This window comes from Apodemus sylvaticus, chromosome 1 (assembly GCF_947179515.1).
Source record: "Apodemus sylvaticus chromosome 1, mApoSyl1.1, whole genome shotgun sequence".
In the NCBI taxonomy this organism is placed as follows: Eukaryota; Metazoa; Chordata; class Mammalia; order Rodentia; family Muridae; genus Apodemus; species Apodemus sylvaticus.
Genome location: NC_067472.1, coordinates 208,810,757 through 208,829,591, shown reverse-complemented (window position 1 = coordinate 208,829,591; position 18,835 = coordinate 208,810,757). Strand labels below are relative to the sequence as shown.

Genomic DNA, 18,835 nt, shown 5'->3' with positions numbered 1-18,835 from the left:
GTATGTGAGCACTGAGTTTGGTCACTAGCACTTTGGTATGCTCTCTGGATGGGCTATAGGCTAAACTTGTGGCTATCTGAGGCAAGGTTGCACCAGGCAAGTCATTTCCCCCCCACCTAGTGGCCTGTGACCAGTATGAAACCCTGGATAATTTCCACCCAAGCCCGGAAGACAGCCCTGCAGTCCCATTCAGGCAAAATGTCCTGTCCTAGGACTGAGGTGTCAGGGTGGCTTCTGTGCTGTGGAAGGGACCAGAGAGAGGTGTCTTTGCTTTTTTCTAGGATGTACCTGCTGGCCTTGGGGAACAGGGCGGACGACAGAGTCTGGGGAAGGGTAAGCAGGGACCCAGATTGGGAATTGAGTTTGTGAGTCACAGAGCAACCCAGTCTCTAAATGTCTTCAGACAGTAGGAGAGGAGAGACACTAAGACATGGAAGAAGCTAGAGTTGGCTCAGAGGAAGGTATTGTAGTGTGCTCCTCAGGACACACAGCCAGACATTACAAAGAAGGATCTAGAAGCCCTGGAGACATCAGTCTAATGGACCGGGAGGAAATGGGAGGAAGCTTCCCAGACACTTGATTTGATGGACCTTGCAGGGGTGATTTTAGAGAGACCCCAAGGGGGTTAGGCTATGAAAGGAACAATGGGGGAGTTGAGAAGGTCTCGGGGCTCCACACAGGAGATTTCTGTATGAAGATTTCTGAATGAGAAGGGTGCTTGGAAAAGGTTTGGAACGCCAGTAGCAAGTAACTCTGCATTTTTGAGTGAGGGCAGTCAGGGGTGAAGGCAGGCAGCAGCACTTTCTTGGGGGTGGGCACCGTTGTACCCCACGTGAGCCTGAGGCCAGCCTTAGAGTCAAACAGAAAGAGGTCTTCTGTCAGACAGGTGATGAAGCGTTCCAGAATGCTCTTCTGTAGACTCCTGTGTACCTGTCACACCCACGTGTGCTTGGTCAGGTCTTTAGCATTTACGGATAGGTACCAGCCTGACTGGGCAAATCTCTCAGTTTCCTTGGCACATGGATGTGCAGATGGATTTGTGTCTGTGTGCTAGGGTGTCCTGGGTCTTTCTCTGAAAATATGTTCTCAACACCTAAATTGTGGTTGGATTTTTCCCAAGTTCCAGGTTTTTATCAGTATGTATGTGTGATATTCTGCCATGGGTCTCAGCGTCTTCAAAAAGCAAAACAAAACCCTGCAAAGCAGAGGGTATGTTTGCCAATGTCGTCATTGCTGTTCATTGCATTTATTCTTTGATAATTTCTCACATGTATACAGTGCACTTGTTTTTTCTCACTCTCCACCCTCTTATGTCTCCCCACCCCTGCACCCCACCTTCCTTAAGAGGTTCCCCCCTTTTAAAAAATATTTATACCTTTTTTTGTTTTGTGATTCACTGATTTTAACACTTTAACACTTAATTTAAATCAGTGTTAAATTTTAAACTTTAATTTAACACTGATTTAGTGTGTATGGCTGCAGGTTTGAAACATCCTACTAGACCCTGTTGGCCTCATCATTTGGTACACAACTGACGGCAAGGACTGTTTCTCCCACAGAAACATTTCAGCACTGAAATCGAAAGCAGCACGCGTGCAGGGGAGCTTACTCTCCATCTTGGGCACATCAGTTTCTTGACGTTCGTGGGACATTAGATATTCCTGTTTTAAAAAAGCATTTATTTTTACTGTTAAATGCTGTGTGTGTGTATGTGAGGGGGCGTTCTGGGCATATGTAATTAAAGTGCTCATGGAGGTCAGATCCTCTTAGACTGGAGTTCCAGGCAGTTGTGAGCCATCCAATGAGGATTCTGAGAGCCACACCCGGGACCTCTGCAAGAGCAGTCGCTGTGCTGGGCCACACGGCTGCCGCCTTCCCAGTCCTTAAATCCTCATATTTAATAATTTTACAAATATTTGCCTGTGTTTGATTGCATGCACACTCATGTGTGTGTGTGTGTGTGTGTGTGTGTGTGTGGGTATGCACATTCTATAGCACTCATGTGGAGGCTGGAATCTTGTGTTTGAGACGGTCTCTTTTGCTGCTGCCCTGTTGTGTATCCTAGAAGCCTTGTGGGCTTCTGGGGGGGGGGTTGTTTCCTGACTCTGTTTTTCATCTCACTCTTGGCATGCTGGGAAAGCTGACAGGAACTGCCCCACCCTTTTACCTACCTGTGGAACTGGAACGCAGGTTAGCAGGCCTGTGTGGCACTTTTACTCCCGCAGGGCTCCCTCCCTGACCTTCCCAATCCATTTTCATTCTTTTGCTGTTTGTCCCCTTTGTTTTGTCTTTGAGAGAAATATCTGAAAAGGTTGAACAGCCAGCCTGGAATTCAAATTACCAGTTAGAATACTACAGGACTTTCACTTAAATTCGATTTCAAATATATATTTTAGTAATTATCAATTATATATTAATAGTATATATATTTTAGAGCTAGTTATTAAATACATTTAGAAAGCAATTCTTTGGGGGCTGGGGCATGACGCAGTCGTGCCACGCAAGTTTGAGAACCTGAGTTCCCCAGGAGAAACACCAGGCATGTAATCTCTGCACTGGAGAGGAGGAGCTAGGAGGGTCCTAGAGCCCCCTTGGCCAGCAAGCCTCGTGCAGCGAGTGGCTTCTAGATTGCGTTGAGAGACCCTGTTTCAAATACCGAGGCTAGCTGGCTCCTGGGGGATGGCACGTGAGGTAAACCTCTGGCTTCTACATGCCCGTGCATGCACATGCACATGGTTACACATGTGCCCTCCCATACATGCATGTGTACACACACACACAAGATCATTCTTTTTAAAAGGCATATCCAGATAGTATCTGAGATGTTTCTGTAATTGAAAAATTATTCTTTGCTTATCTAAAAGTTGATTTTACTCTGGTGAATGTATTTTTATTTGCCAAATCTGGTCCCTAAGGCCTCACACCTAAGAATGGCCAGCTGGGAATCACCTTCCTGTCATCCCCAGAAATACTGATGTCTCGTCTTGTGTCTCAGGCTTTCGGTCATACCTGGGGAGACTGGAACTCATAGTGCAGGAGTTTGATTGGCCGTCCCTATCTCAGAGTCTGTCTGGGCGCACGAATGTTTTCCTTTACTGTTGTCACATACAGAGGCGGAGTGTGACTCAGGTGGGAAAGCACTTGTCTAGCATCCGAGAAGCCCTGAGTTTATCCCTAGTACTGAATAAACTGGGCGTGGTGGAGTGTGGCTTGTATTCCCAGCTTGAGGTTGGCGAGGGCAAGAGAATGAAAAATTCTAGGTCATCCCTAGCTATTTATCTAGTTCAAGGCCAAGCCAGGATCCAGGGGATTCTGTCCTAAAGAAAACACTGTTATTGTTGGGAGAATGCTGTGGAGGAAGAGAAATCAGAGAGTTACAGGGGAACTAGCGAAGCAGGGAAATCTGCTGTGTAATCACGAGGAGTAGAATTCAGAGCCTCTGAACCCACTTAGAAGTCAGGTGGGGTGGGGCAGCCCTACCTGTAACCCCAGGGCTTGGCAAGAGGAGTCAGAATGTGTAGAGAAAGCTGGCTAGCCTGACCAGCTGAAACGGTGATGGCGAAGTCCTTGCCTCAGTGTATAAGAGGGAGAAGAACCAAGGGAGATGCCTGATGCCAACCTCGGGACTCTGCACACACACAGGCACATGCACTCATTCCCTCCACGTGCACCACACACACAGACACACACTCAGGCAGACACACATACATATACAGACACATACACATGCAGACACATGCAGACACACACAGACATACGCAGGCAGACATGCATACGTATATAGACACACATACAAATGCAGACACACATACACATGCAGACACACACAGACACACATGCACACACAAACACATACAGACACATGCAGACACACATACAGACACACAAACCCATGCAGACACACATACACATGCAGACACACACACACATGCAGACACACCACACAGATACAAACACAAAGATACACACATAGACACACAGACACGCATACATGCAAAGAGAGGAGGAGGGGAAGGAGGAGGAAAGAAATACCTAAGAGGAAATAAGCATTTAACTTAGAGGTCTGGAGTCTAAAAGTTAAAAAAAAAAAGTCAAGCCCCGGGCAGGCCCGGCTTAGCTGCATTGCCTCCTGGTGGGGATGCGTGAGCAGTCTCCATCTCCTCACGTGAGCTAGCAAGACAGATAGCTCAGAGGGAAAGGCACTGATAACATGACTTCAGTCCCCTGAAAGCCACCTGGTGAAAGAAGAGAATCAACTTCAGTGTGTCCTCTGACCTGTCCCACACTCAGTGGCACACGCACACCTGCCTCCCACACAAAACAAACACATCAAAACTAAAAACAATTAAAGAGGATTGTATGCTCCACCACAGCCTCATCATTCCTGGGGGGAGGGTCAAATTAAGTTTCTAACTCTCTTGATACCACGAAGCCAGCGTGTTGGCCTTAAAGTCCCTGTGAGTCTGGGGAGTCCTGGGGACAGAACTGAGACTTGGACCGGGCTTTTAAACGCCTCACTTTGGAACAGGATTTTAAAAAGCATGGGAATCTGGCTGTTTCCTGAGAGCCGTGTTTATTGAGCACTGGCTGTGGTCCAGACACTAGAGGTATAATGTGATTTACAGTTGTGATTCCGCCCCCTGTACTTTCACATTCATAACGACCGATCTCAGAAGGATCCGAGAGAGAACCCCCAAGGAGTAACAGTATTTCTTTGAGAATCCAGTGTGCGGAGGTAAATTATGGGCATGATCAAGGCTGAGGCAGAGGGAAAGTGTTTCTTAGCAGAAAATGGAGAGGTCGGGAGCCTGAGAGATGGCTCAGCAGTAAAAGTCCTTTCTGCTCTTCCAGAAGTTTGTTCCCTGTACCCACAAATAGGATCATCACAAATGCCAATAACTCCAGCTCCAGGGAATTCGGCACCTTCAGCAGGTACTGTATGCACATGAATACACACACACACACACACACACACCACACATACACACACACATACACACACGCACACACGCACACCATACACAAACATGTGCACACATACACACATACATACACACATGTGCACACACACTCACACACATCAGATGTACATACACACACATACACACAGACACACACATATATATACACACACCACACATACACGCGTGCACACACACACCCCACACACACACACACCACATACACACACACCACACATACACATGCACACACACACACACACACACACGCACACACACACACCACACACACCACACACACACACCACACACACCACACACACCACACACACCACACACACACACCACATACATACCACACATACACATGCACACACACACGCACGACACACATGCACAAACACACCACACACACGCACAAACACATATACCACACACATACACACATAGACAAACACACATATGCACTCTCTCTCTCTCTCTCTCTCTCTCTCTCTCTCTCTCTCTCACACACACACACACACACATGCACAAACACATACACCACACACATACACACACAAACACACATACACATACTCTCTCTCTCTCACACACACACACACACACACACACGCACAAACACATACACCACACACATACACACACAAACACATATACGCTCTCTCTCTCTCTCTCTCACACACACACACACACACACACACGGTAGGGGGTGCGGGATGCTGCTTGGATACAAAGCTCAGCGGTTTTGAGATCTGATGGAGCAACTGGCATCCACTCACTGAAGGAGGAGCTGTTGTAGAAAAGCGCTCAGTCAGAGCGTGTTAGGATGCTGAAGGCGGGGTCATTGTGCAAATGTGTGCACAGATGCACGATGTATATAGAGCCTGGTGGGGGGTGCGTGTCATGAAGGAATTTCTCAGGAGACTTCTCAGGAGACTTCCGAAAATCGGACAGGAAATGCCTGCCTCGGCCATCAGCCGTTCTTGCCTGTATGGCCCCCGTGCCTGCATGCGGTGCAGTGCCTGTGGAGACCGGAAGAGGGCGTCAGATCCTCTGGGACTGCGCTTACAGGCAGTAGTGAGTCACTACAGTCCTGGAAACCGATTCAGGTCCTCTGGATGAGCAGTAGTTGCTCTGAACTGCCCTGCTTTTCTAAGTGTGCGCATGCTACATGCATGGAGAGCTCAGGGAGTGTGCCGTGCAGACTCTGCTCCCTCCTTCCGTGTGGGTCCTGCTGTGAAGTTCATGTCCTCGGTGGTGATCCTGGCGGCGGGAACTCTCAGTTCTAACCCGAGGAGCCATCCTATCAGCCCCCTTTCCACCTTCTCTCAAAAAGGACTCTTGTAGCAGAATCGGGGTGGCTTGGTGGATAGTCACTTGCCACCAAGCCCGATGACCTAAGTTTGATTCCCAGGATGCACGTGACGGAAAGAGAACCCTGACTCCACATGAGCGCTGTGGCACCCCTCCAAAAAAACTTAAAACTAACTTTATTGATCTTCTTGTGGGACTCCTAACAGTGGGAGCAGGGGCTGTGTCTGACGCTGTGGCCCACCTCTGGGACCCTCTTCCCTTCCTGGCTGGCCTTGTCCAGCCTACATGGAAGAGGAGGTGCCTCATCTTACCACAACTTGATATGACAGGACTAGTTGATATCCACGGAGGCCTGCCCTTTTCTGAAGAGAAGTGGAGGAAACTGAGGGAGGGAGTGGGGAAGTGGGAGGAGAGGAGGAAAGGGAAACTGTGGTTGGGATGTAAAATAAGTAAAATTATAATAAAAAGTAGTTTAAAAAGAAGGACCCCATCCGAGCTCTGGATGGCTCTGCCCTTGCCAAGTATGGACTATACCAGACACTCTCCAAAGATCATCACATTGACCCTCTGAGAGTGAGGCTTTGCTGACATACATTGCTTTCCTATTAGGACATGGAGCCTGAAGACATTGCATCCCCTGCGTGAGGACACCACGTTGCAGAGCTAAGAATTTAAACCCAGACCGTCGTATACCCTCACCCAGTAGTCCTGCTTACAGTTCTTACGGTATTTCCCTCTCTCACCATGAAGGGAAAGAGTGTCTCAGAGGCGAAGACTAAAGCCCCAGTTGATGAAGGTAAGAGACATGTGGTTTAGGAAAGGCAGGTCTGTGCAGTGGCCACCTCCAAGACCTGACTGACGGAGTTTAAACTTGAGGTGAGGTGCCTTCCACTCCCTCCCCCGCACACCCCTAAGTGTCTGCTCTCAGAATCCCCCCGAGGTGCTATGTTGGTTAAGTGTCTATTGCTGTAATAAAACACCATGACCAAGGCAACGTCTAGATTTAGGTGAACAGGTGTGCTCTGAGCTGCTAGGACACTTTCAGAGTCAGATGTTGGGATCCATTTTTTTACTTATCCACCCTCACCTCACCATGTACGTGTATAATTGGTGTCAGGGAATGACGTTCTGAATCCAGTTCTGCCCTGTCACCACATGTGTCACCCAGGGATCACCTCAGGTCTGCAGTCCCAGACCTACTTTTCCACAGTCGCTCTGAGCAGACAGCCGCCTGGAATGTGGCGCAGTGCTGAGTGCCCTGGCATCTGCCCCCACTGAGCAGTTCTCAACAGTGGGTTTTCATACTCTTCAAAGCCAGAGTGGCCTCACGACTTCCTTCCCTCCACCAGCCTCACCGTCCCTGAGTCCTGATCAGACACCAAACCAGCTTTTGGAAAAGAAGAGGAGAGTTCCAACCACATCGTTGCCAACCTGGTACAAGGTAAGCCGTTGACCAGACACTAGTGCTCTGGAGAACGCAAGGGCATCCCCACCTTTCTGTCCTGCTTGTAGATACACTTCCCCTCCAAAGGACCACCCAGAGAGGGGAGTTTCCTAAGAGAGGCTCCCCCTATTTCTTAATTCCCAACTCTGGCAGGATGACACAACTTCAAAACTTTCTTCTCTTTCCTTAAGATTTATTTTGTTGTCATTGTGTGTGTGTGTGTGTGTGTGTGTGTATGTGTGTGTGTGTGTATCTATGCACATGTGAATGCAGTGCCCTGGGAGCCACAACAGGATGCCTGTCCCCTAGAGCTTGGGTTCCTGGTGGTTGTGAACTGCCAGTCTTGAGTGCTGGGAACTGAACTCTGACCCTCTGCGTGAGCAGTGAGCACTCTCGACCGCCCAGTTACCCCTCCGGCCCTTGCCTCCCTATCTTTGTAGCCATTATATTATATTTTTAACTTGTCCATTGCCCATCTGCTCTCGTCCACCTGCGAGGGTGGGGACCTTGCCTTCTGTTGCCTGGGTGACCTATCCCCTGTGCCCAGATAGGACGCGCTGAATGGTGGACACTGAAAGGTCTTGGCGGAAGCCGGTGACATGTTCAGGGGAACACTAAAGTAGATTGTCCTTTGAGGGAAAAACTTTTGTTAGCTGCTGCGGTCGGCCGCAGCAAAGCAGAGCATCTGAGAGTGGTTCAGGCCCGAGAGGCAGAATTAGGGAAGCAGTGTCCCCTCCTCATAGAAGGGGGAAGTTTAACAGCCTGAGTCCATGTGTGGGCAGCAGGGGAAGAGACGGGAGCTTGCAGAAGGAATGTAGGACTACTACCCTGGGAGGGGAGAGGGTCCATCTTGTTGATTTCCATCCATTATACTCACAGTCTCTTCCCACTGGCAGCCTGAGATCCATGAACCTTCCCGGGGAAGCAAGAACGGTGCCCATCCTTCTCCTTGGGGACATTCTGGGCACTTGGTTAGCTGTTGGCAGACAAGCTCTCCCTCAGTAGAAAGGTTGCTCCTTCTTCCCAGGTGACAGAGAGGCCACGGCAAGGGCAGGCAGCGCAGCCCGAGCCGCAGCCTGGCCTGGATGTTAGCGAGCACTTTGTATGCATGGGCGGAGTGGGAGAATGGTGACCGGACAGTGAGCGAGTGAGTGCGGTCCAAGGACTGAGACAGCAAACCCCTTGGGAGCAGTGGCCCTGGCCGCAGCAGTCTGCCTGCAGGCCACGCCTCCTTTTAGTCCTGTTGCTTCAGCTTCCTTGCTTTAGGAACACCTTGTCTTCTCACTTTGGATGAAGCTGATACCTTTTAAAAATTCCTTTAAGTTAATTACTTTAATTACGTTATTCAATTGTTTGATTTAACGTCATTTTCTTTGACAGTTTGACACAGTAGAGAGAGCTTCATGAGTGTGCCCGTCCACACACAGCCACTGTCCTTTCTTGACCGTCTCCCAGTCCCACCTGCCAATTAGATCCACCCCCGCCCCTTCTATTTTTCTGTCTTTCTGTTCTGGTCCATGAATGAAATCACGGTTTGCATCAGCAAGGGGGTGGGGTTATTTACTGAAGCATGGGAAATGTAGCAGCGGTAACACCACCAAAAAGAAAAAAATGACCTTCCCCTCCCCTGGCAAGCATTAACCACTGATAGCTCCTAAGGGACAGCTGGGGTCTCGTGACCACCTCCCTGCTATAATTATGGGATGTTGATGGGCCTACTCTTGTGCAGGTCTCCACAGCCGCTGTGTGTTCATGAGTACAACGGCCATGCCATGCCCAGAAGACAGCACTTCCCAGCACTCCTCTCCACCCTACAACTCTTCCCTCCTTTCCACCTCCCTCTCCTGCAGTGTTCCCTGGGCCTCCGGTGGGGCGATGTAGGGAGAGGTTGCTCTTAACCTCACCCCGCTTCCAGGCTTACTCAGGGCCATAGTGATTGATTCAAGGCCAGGCGTGCGACTCAGTCCTGATCAGGGAGACCTGGTCTTGAGACTGTGTTGACCTCAGGGTTGTTTAAACTGCTGGGACAGACTCCTGGAGGGCGCTGTGGCAGATGAGAGTTCCCCAGGAGAGATGGGGAGACATGGGAAGCCATCAGCAAGTCTGAAGTACCTGCAGGCTCACGTGGGCTTCCGTTCAGCAACCGGAGGACTGGACCGTCTTTCCTATTAGCAGCAACAACATATACATATCCACACAATGCACATACAGAGATACATACACATGTACACACATACATACATATACACATACATATACACACCCACATATATATGCACATACATATATATACCCACATATATATACATGTACACATACATACCATACATGCACACATACACACTGTACACATATACAGTCACAGAGGCATACCCCCTATACACATACATATACACATACACCATACACACAGAGATTACATACATATACACATACACATACACATATACATACACATTATACACATACACACAAACAGTATGCACATACCCATATACACATACATGCACATGTATATGCATATACCCAGATATACATATATACACATATTACACATACATATATGAATACACAGAGTACACATACACAGACACATATACATACATATATACATACACAGACTATACGCAAACATATACATACACATACACATATACATACACATATACATACACATATACATACACATACACATACATATACAGTTTGGACACATATATAAACACATACGAATACTCACTATACACATATACACACACAGCCACTGTGCACACATATACAACACAGATATACATACCTACATATATATACACCACATATGCATACCCATATCCATCATACATCTACACCACCACACAGACATACTACACAGAGACACAGACATACTACACAGAGACACAGACATACTACACAGATACACAGATGTACATATACACCACACACACATACACACACACAGAAACAATAGTTTAAAACTCACAGGGAAGTGCACCAAGGTCACCCAACGTCTGGAGTTTGCCGACTTTTTTCCCATTGCCTTGCGCTCTGCACGCTTCCTTTCAAAGCCTTTCAAAGCCATCTAGCATGAAGCACACACTGTAGCCCCCTCTAAATTCTTCAGTCTGGAGACCGAACTGTACTGTTAGTGACTCTCCTCATCTCAGAGGTGGAGGCAGAGGCATGGGGAGTCACTTGAAGACCCCTGGCTCTTTGGTGCTCAGGGAGATTCAGGCTCAAGGCCCTGGTCCTGACTCCACATGCCTCACAGAGCACTCACTCTAACAACTCCGGCGCTAACATGCTCCCTCTCTTTCTGTGTTCTTTCTTCTTGAAGATGTTTTCCTTTGCCGCTCACCCCCTGAGGGACCTGCTCTGCTCCGCTCTCCTCTCCTCTGCCTCCTCCTCGCTACTGGACCTCCGACTGTTGTCTACTCTTTCAACCATGTGGGAAGGTCTCCTGGGCAGGCATGATGTTCTAGCACCAAGCCACATCGGGATGCCCCTGAGGCTATGTCCAGGCCCCTCCTCCCTGCTCGACACGTGTGCCCTAGAAGGACACGGCATTTGGCTGTGGCCTTGTAAGGTGTTTGACAGGATGGCATGGCCGTCCCTCCATGTTAGTTTGCTTGTGGGCTAGCCAAACCAGGGACCTTTGATCTTGTTCTTCCTTAGGAAGCTGGAGAGTTCAGTCCATGATCTGAACCAGCAGAAGTGGTGTGTAGGAAACAAAGGTTCTTTTTGGTCCCTCTAAAAGCAAATTCGGGGCCAGAGAGATGACTCAGTGAATAAGGGTGCTTTGCAATACCCACTTGCTCAGTGCGCCATCTCTCCAGCCCCTGATTATTGAACATTTTAAAAAGCTTATGTCATAGGTTTCTAACATCCCGTTAGCCAAATCTGGGTCAGAATGGGAAGAAAATGCATTGCCACACATCCCTAGTTTCATTTCTATTGCTGTGATAAAATACCGGAACAAGAAGCAACTGAAGGGGAAGGCTTATTTGACTGACAGTTCCAGGTCACAGACCATTGGGAGGAGGAAGTCACGGCAGGGACTTGAAACATCTAATCCACCGTCGAGGCTGCGAAAGGAACACACCTACATTGCCTGCTTGCTTAGCACTTAGCTAGATTTCTCTCTACTCTTATACTGTCCCAAGTCAAGACTATGAAATGGTGCACGTACGTGCAGAGTGCGTGTTCCCATCCCAATGAACGTACGTGCAGAGTGCGTATTCCCATCCTAATGAGCTCAATCCTGACACCTGCCCCTCCCCACCCCTCACAGACCGACCTGATCTAGACAGATCCTCATTGAGACTCTCTTCCTGGGTGACTCTAGGCCTTGTCAAGTTAATAACTAAAATAAATGATCACACCGAGGTCCGGAGAGATGGTCAGCAGTGAAGACTGCTTGTCTCTCTCACAGAGGACCTGAATTTGGTTCCCTGCACCTGTATTAGGCAACTCACAATGACCTATGACTCCAGGTGCAGGGGATCTGAGATCCTACTCTGACTTTCACAAGCACCTGCACACATGTGACATAAACCACAAAGACATACCCATATACATTAACACACACACACACACACACACACACACATACACACACATACACATCATACATACACACAAATGGTATGGACCCATTGCCAAGTAAGGGCTATCTCCGAAGTCTGCAACGGTGTGGAATTCTGAATACTGCTCAAACCTCCACCTCGTTGCATCTACTCTCCTGGGCCGAGGGAAAGACAAGGCCTCGTGTGAGCGCTCGTGGGACTTTGGTGTTATAGGAACCAGTGATCTTCAAAGATGTAGCTGTATACTTCAGCCAGAAAGAGTGGCAGCTACTGGAGCCTGCTCAGAAGGGCCTGTACAAGGATGTGATGCTGGAGACCTACGAGAACCTGACCTCTGTGGGTAAGGATGACTTCTGTGTAGGTTGTGCTGGCCCGGTGAGAGTGTGCGGGTCTCAACTCTGAGAGGCCGTGGTCCACAGGGATGAGCTCTACTGTAAGACCAAATTCAGACACTGCAAGTGGGAGCTGTTGACAGCATCTGGAGACTGGTGCTTTTCAAAAGCCCTCCTCTTCAGCTCAGTGCTTAATGCAGTAGGAGCTGGAATGTGCTGGGAATGGGTGGCCCTTCTTCTGTCTCCCTATTCCTCACCATCACTGACAGGTCTGGCTTAAGTAGGTTGTGCTGGCCCGGTGAGAGTGTGCGGGTCTCAACTCTGAGAGGCCGTGGTCCACAGGGATGAGCTCTACTGTAAGACCAAATTCAGACACTGCAAGTGGGAGCTGTTGACAGCATCTGGAGACTGGTGCTTTTCAAAAGCCCTCCTCTTCAGCTCAGTGCTTAATGCAGTAGGAGCTGGAATGTGCTGGGAATGGGTGGCCCTTCTTCTGTCTCCCTATTCCTCACCATCACTGACAGGTCTGGCTTAAGTCACAGGAGCCCAGTTAAGCCAATCCTGAAAACTGGGCTCATTGGACGATATGGTGGTGAACTCAGTCTCTTGGACTATCACCATGATGGGGAGGCGGGGGCAGGACAAGGTGAAGGAGGTGGCTACCTCTAGGTTCAGCTGGTTGTTCTTTGTGGAATCTCTTAGCTCCCTCTCCTTTCTATGCAAACATTTGTTTTGAAAAGTGATTCCTGGGAGGCATGCAAATGTTTTTCTTCTTGTTGTTTTTCCCTCGGAACAGAACAGTATATTTTCAAGCCAAAGTTGATCACCAGGTTGGAGCAAGGAGTTGACCTTTTTGCCAAAGAGAATGATGCTCCTGGAGAGCCCCAGCAAGGCGAGGAGGCAGGAGCCAACCGAAGAGACCCCTCTGCAGGTGAGTGGGAGGGAGACGGCTAGCTCTCTGTACGCCTTTGTCCTCCTTTGACTGCTGTGAAGAGGCGCCATGGCCAAGGCAACTCTTATAAGGATAGCATTTAGTTGGGGCTGGCTTACAGGTTCAGAGGTTCGGTCCAGTATCATCAAGGCAGGAGCATGGCAGCATCCAGGCAGGCATGGCGCAGGAGGAGCTGAGTTCTCCATCTTCATCTGAAGGCTGCTGGCAGAAGATTGGCTCTCATAGGATGAAGGTCTCATTGCCTGCCCGGACAGGGTCACACCTACTGCAACAAGGCCACACCTCCTAGTGGTGCCACTCCCTAGGCCACACCTCCCTAGGCCAAGCAGAGTCAAACCACCACAGCCCTGGTTGCTGACCTCTGTCCCGCCGGGGAGATGACAGGGTGACTGCCGAACTTGATTTGTTTGAGACAAACTTTGCCTTCCTGCCATCCCCAGAGATGTCTGCACTCGGCAGTTTGGCACCACACTTTTTCCTTCTCCCTTGTCTTCTGGGGTTGCAGGTGACAATGACGGCATGACTCTAAGCTTTTACACTAGATCTCTTCTCCTCAAATGCTGACTCTCCCCTGTGTTTCAAGTATTGTTCTCACCAGAGCATTTTGCTTTTGCTTTTTAAAGTGTGTGTGTGTGTGTGTGTGCACATATCAGTGTGTATGTTGTGTTCTCATGAAGATGTGGGTACACTTAGAGGCCAGAAAAAGACATCAGGTGTCTTCTGCTGTTTTATTTTATCAAAACAGAGCCCTTTGCTGAGCTAAAAGCTAACTTTTCTGGCTATCCTGTGCCCTAACAATGAGGTTACAGGCATGCAGCTATGCCTGGGTTTCTAGTAGGTTCTGGGGATTTGAACTCCGTCCCTCATGCTTGCAGAGCCAGTGATCTTACCCACTGAGCCATCACCCTAGCCCCTAACTTTCTTTTCTGTGTCTATAGCTCAGTGTCTTAATAGTTTGCTATTATTAATATATATTAATAGCATTGCTTTTTAGCAGGTTGGTTCCTACCTGATCTTAATCTTTTAAAAATATCATTGCTAATTCACCACCCTATGTTGACTTACAAAAATAACAGTGCTTTTCTGAATCACATGATCACCACTTCTGAACCTTAAGAATACCTGTTGATGGTTTTTATTAAGATAATGTATGCAGCTGGGGTGAGGATGAAACACAGTCCTGCTCTGTAGCCTAGCCTGAACTTGTTCTTGGACATCTCCTGCCTCAGCTCCCAAGTGCTAGGATTATAGACACACAATGTCACACACAGCTAATGTGTGCATTTAATAAGAATTCCAAGTTGTAAAAAGGGATGCTCATTAAAAGTAATCGTCTCAGGACAGTGAGATGGCAGGATGGGCAAAGGTCCTGCGTCCAAGACTCATGGCCTGGGTTCCATCCCTGGGAGCCACGCGGAGAAAGGAAAGAACTGTCAGCAAGTTGACATCCTGTCGGGCATATGTATGAGCTGGTCATTATTTCGTTTGGAATCGGGCTGTGATTTGTGTCAAGGTGACAAGGGGTGCATTGTGGTGACTGTTCTTGGTGTCAGCTTGACGACCTCTGGGATGACCACCACATTGTTCTCTGACTGCACAGGTGTGTAGTGGCATACACACACCCATATCCCCACTCAGACAATAAGTGTGATTTTTACATGTAACAATCCTGGTGCATACCTTTACTCCCAGCACTAGGGAGGCAGAGGCAGGCATATGATCTTAATGAGTTGGAGGTCACCCGGTCTACAGAGTGAGTTCCAGGATGGCCAGAACTATACAGTGAGATCCTGTCTCAAAATAAAACCAACCAAACCACTGACACTGTTGTTCAGTCTAGCTTCTATTTCCCTTGTTCTAGTCTTTTCATTTGTTTTTAAGTTTGCATACAAAGTAGCAGGATTCATTATGACATTTTCTGATACACTTCTTGTCAGTTGTCCTACCCCATCCATTTCCGCAGTTCTTCCCCGTAGGTTCCCATCTATGTTTCGGTTAGATGTTCTCTTTCCTATCGCTCTCCTTTCTCTCCATACCCTCCCTTACTGTCCTTCCCCTTCTGGTGGTCTCCTTTCACGACCTACACCCACCCAGTCCCACACACGTGTACATGTGTGCAGGAAGATTGACATATAGGCTCTCCATATGAGAGAAAATACGCAATTTTGGTTCTTCTGAGTCTGCCATGTTTTTATTAACATGATACTCTCCTGTCCTTTTTTTTTTTTTTTTAAAAATCCATTATGTAATATACCTTATGCATCATGTTTAAGAAAAATGATCCTAGCGCCTGTCCACTGTTACAGAAATGCGAACGTGACAGGATGCTGCCTCAGGCCTTGCTCGCTGCTAGGACAAGGAAGGTTCAGGTGACTTAAGCTTACCTTTGTAGTTCTGAAGTCTAGAAGTCCAGGGTTGGCATGCAGGCATGACTGAGCCCTAGAGAGAGCCTTATTTTGAACTGTAGACAAAAGTTTCTTCTGTATATGCTTACATGATGTAAATAGATCTAGAAAGATCTCTGAGCTTTTATTAAAACAATGATCACATTCACAAGGGGTTCGTTCTCATGACATAAAGGATCTCTTCGGGGCCCTACTCTCAAGTGCCATTATATTAGGGACTGATGAGGAATGATAGCAGCATTAAATTATTCCCAGAATTAGGACATAAGAACTCCCACAGACATCTGGCAGAAGTACTGGGTGGTAGAAGTACTTAGGAGAAAATAACCATTAGACAGTATCCACTAGAATTGTGCAAATATGAGTATCCCAACAACTATAGTCCCAGATATAGACCGGAGAGAAATGTTCACTGTGTTCTGAGTTCCTCAACCTGAGGTCTAGCCAAATGTCAACCAGTGACAAGATAGTGAAATATATATTTGGAGTATTTGTATAAAGAAATATTATAAGTGTTGCAAATGAGAGAGAGAGAGAGTCATGATACAAAATAATGTGGGTGAATCTCACACAAAACACATTAAGCACAAAAAAGGCCGGGTCCTAAAGAGCACGAGCTGCAGCTGCATTTAAGGAGCAAGAGAAGACAAACGAACTTAGAGTTAGAAGCCAGGGTTTGGGCGGGGAGATGGCTCGGCAGGGAAGGGCGCATGTCACGGAGCCGGACAAACGGCACTGATTGGATCCTAGACTCCATGTAACGGAAGGTGGGAGCCTCTAACTTCCACACCGTGGCACACCCTGTGCCTCCGGTACGTACATTCCAAGAACAGGAGAGGCTGGGGTAGAAACGATTGCCTAGCTGCTTCTGATCTTAACCTGAAGGCCACAGAGATGGGTATGTTTGGTCCGTGAGCCCCAAACGAGCAAATATTACGTACATATGTTATTCTCTAATTATTGATAAGCGTTTTTCATTAAAACAAAACCAGACATGATGCATGTTTCTGTTCTAAATCTCCTTCACGGAGCTGGAGAAATAAGTGGCTCTGTGGCTAAGAGTGTTTACTGTCCTTGCAAGGACCTGGAATCAGTTCCCAGGTCCCATGTCAGGCAGGTTCAAGATATCTGGTGCTGTCTTGTGGCCCGCACAGGCGTCTGCATTCACATGCGTATAGACACACATACATTTAAAAAATTATTTTTAAACCTTTAAATCTCCTTCAGGGAAGAAGACAGGGAATAATTCCACAAAGGCTGAAATCCGGAAGCCAGAGACTTCTAAGACAGCATCACTGGAGAAACAGAAAAAGACAGATCAAGAGGGTGGTTCCCAGAGTCTGAGAGCAGAAAAGACTTCAAAAAGTGACGAGAGGCCATCTCAAAATAAGGAGACATGTGTGCCAACTTCGACGACAGAAGCAGGCAAAGCCGCCGCCCCGGGCGACAAGGAGCGGGACTCCGCAACCCCGGGCACATCCTCGTCTTCGGGGCAAGCTTCGGCGACGCCGACACCACTGAGCGCTCTGACCCCGGGGCAAGATGCTCACGGAAAACCGCAGCTGGCGAGCAGTTCCACAAATGCAAAGCGCAAGCCTGCCCGGCAAGGTAAAAACCACTTCAAATGCAAGGAGTGCGGGAAGACCTTCAACCAGACGCTCCACCTCGTGGAGCACGAGCGCATCCACACGGGAGAGAAGCCCCACAAGTGCGACACGTGCGGCAAGTCGTTCCGCCACCTCTCCTACTTCCTCACGCACTACCGGATCCACACGGGCGTGAGACCCTACAAGTGCAAGGAGTGTGGCAAAGCCTTCAACAGCAGCTCCACTCTCAACAACCACTGCAGGATCCACTCCGGGGAGAAGCCCTTCCAGTGCAACGAGTGCGGGAAGACCTTCAAGCAGAGCACGAAGCTCACTCGGCACCAGCGGATCCACACCGGCGAGAAGCCCTACAAGTGTGGCGAGTGCAACAAGTGCTTCGGCCGCAGCTCGTCCCTGAGGGAGCACCAGCGCATCCACACCGGCGAGAAGCCCTACTGCTGCCAGGTGTGTGGGAAAACCTTCAGGGTCAACTCGCATCTCTCCGAGCACCAGCGGCTCCATCTGCAGGTGAAGCCCTTCAAGTGTGATAAGTGCGGGAAGCACTTCCGGAACAGCTCCTACTTGACGGAGCACAAGCAGATCCACGTGCCCGGGGCGCGGGTGGACTGCCCGGAATGCGGGAAAGTCTTCTCGTGCAAGGTGGCCCTCCTCAAGCACCAGAAGAGACACGAGGCCAACTCCAGGTATCGGTGCAAGGGATGTGGAAAGACTTTCAGGTGTAAGTCGAGCATCCAAAGGCACGAGAGGCTGCACGCTGGGGAGAAACCTTTCGTGTGCACCAAGTGTGACAAAGGTTTCACTGACAAAACTACATTGAATAATCACTTGAAAATCCACTCTGGAGACAGGCCTGATCCGTGCGCCCAGTGCGGGAGAGCCTTTAAAAAGCTGGCTACCCTGCTGGTTCACCAGAAAAAGCATATTCAAAAGAAAGCCGCAAATGTATAAATGTGGCAGAACTCACATGTGGGTCTTTGGGACAAAGTCCAAACAAGAGAACCGATAATACATGAGCAGTTCCTTCATTTCTTAGTTGTTGTTTTTAGTAAGCCAGTAGTTTTCTAGAAATGACTTTTTTTTTAACCTTTCCCCCTACTCGGAGCATTTGTGCAATATATACACATATTTTGTTGTTGTTGCTACTATTCCAGCAGAAAGGTGCTACTATCAGCCGCTTCTGTGGAGAGCGGCAAGGGATGACGGCGAACATACTAAACAGACTCCCTTGCCTTCC

The 18,835-nt window shown here is 48.5% G+C and overlaps 1 protein-coding gene across 1 annotated transcript; it reads left to right on the top strand.

Annotated features, from left to right (window-relative positions):
• Positions 1 to 7,022: 7,022 nt before the first annotated feature.
• LOC127684189 (zinc finger protein 253-like) lies at positions 7,023 to 18,549 on the top strand. The gene is made up of 5 exons (XM_052181159.1): positions 7,023 to 7,074; positions 7,628 to 7,719; positions 12,519 to 12,645; positions 13,434 to 13,568; positions 17,222 to 18,549. The coding sequence occupies exons 1-5, from the start codon at positions 7,023 to 7,025 to the stop codon at positions 18,547 to 18,549; spliced, it is 1,734 nt and encodes a 577-aa protein (XP_052037119.1).
• The last annotated feature ends 286 nt before the right edge of the window (positions 18,550 to 18,835 follow it).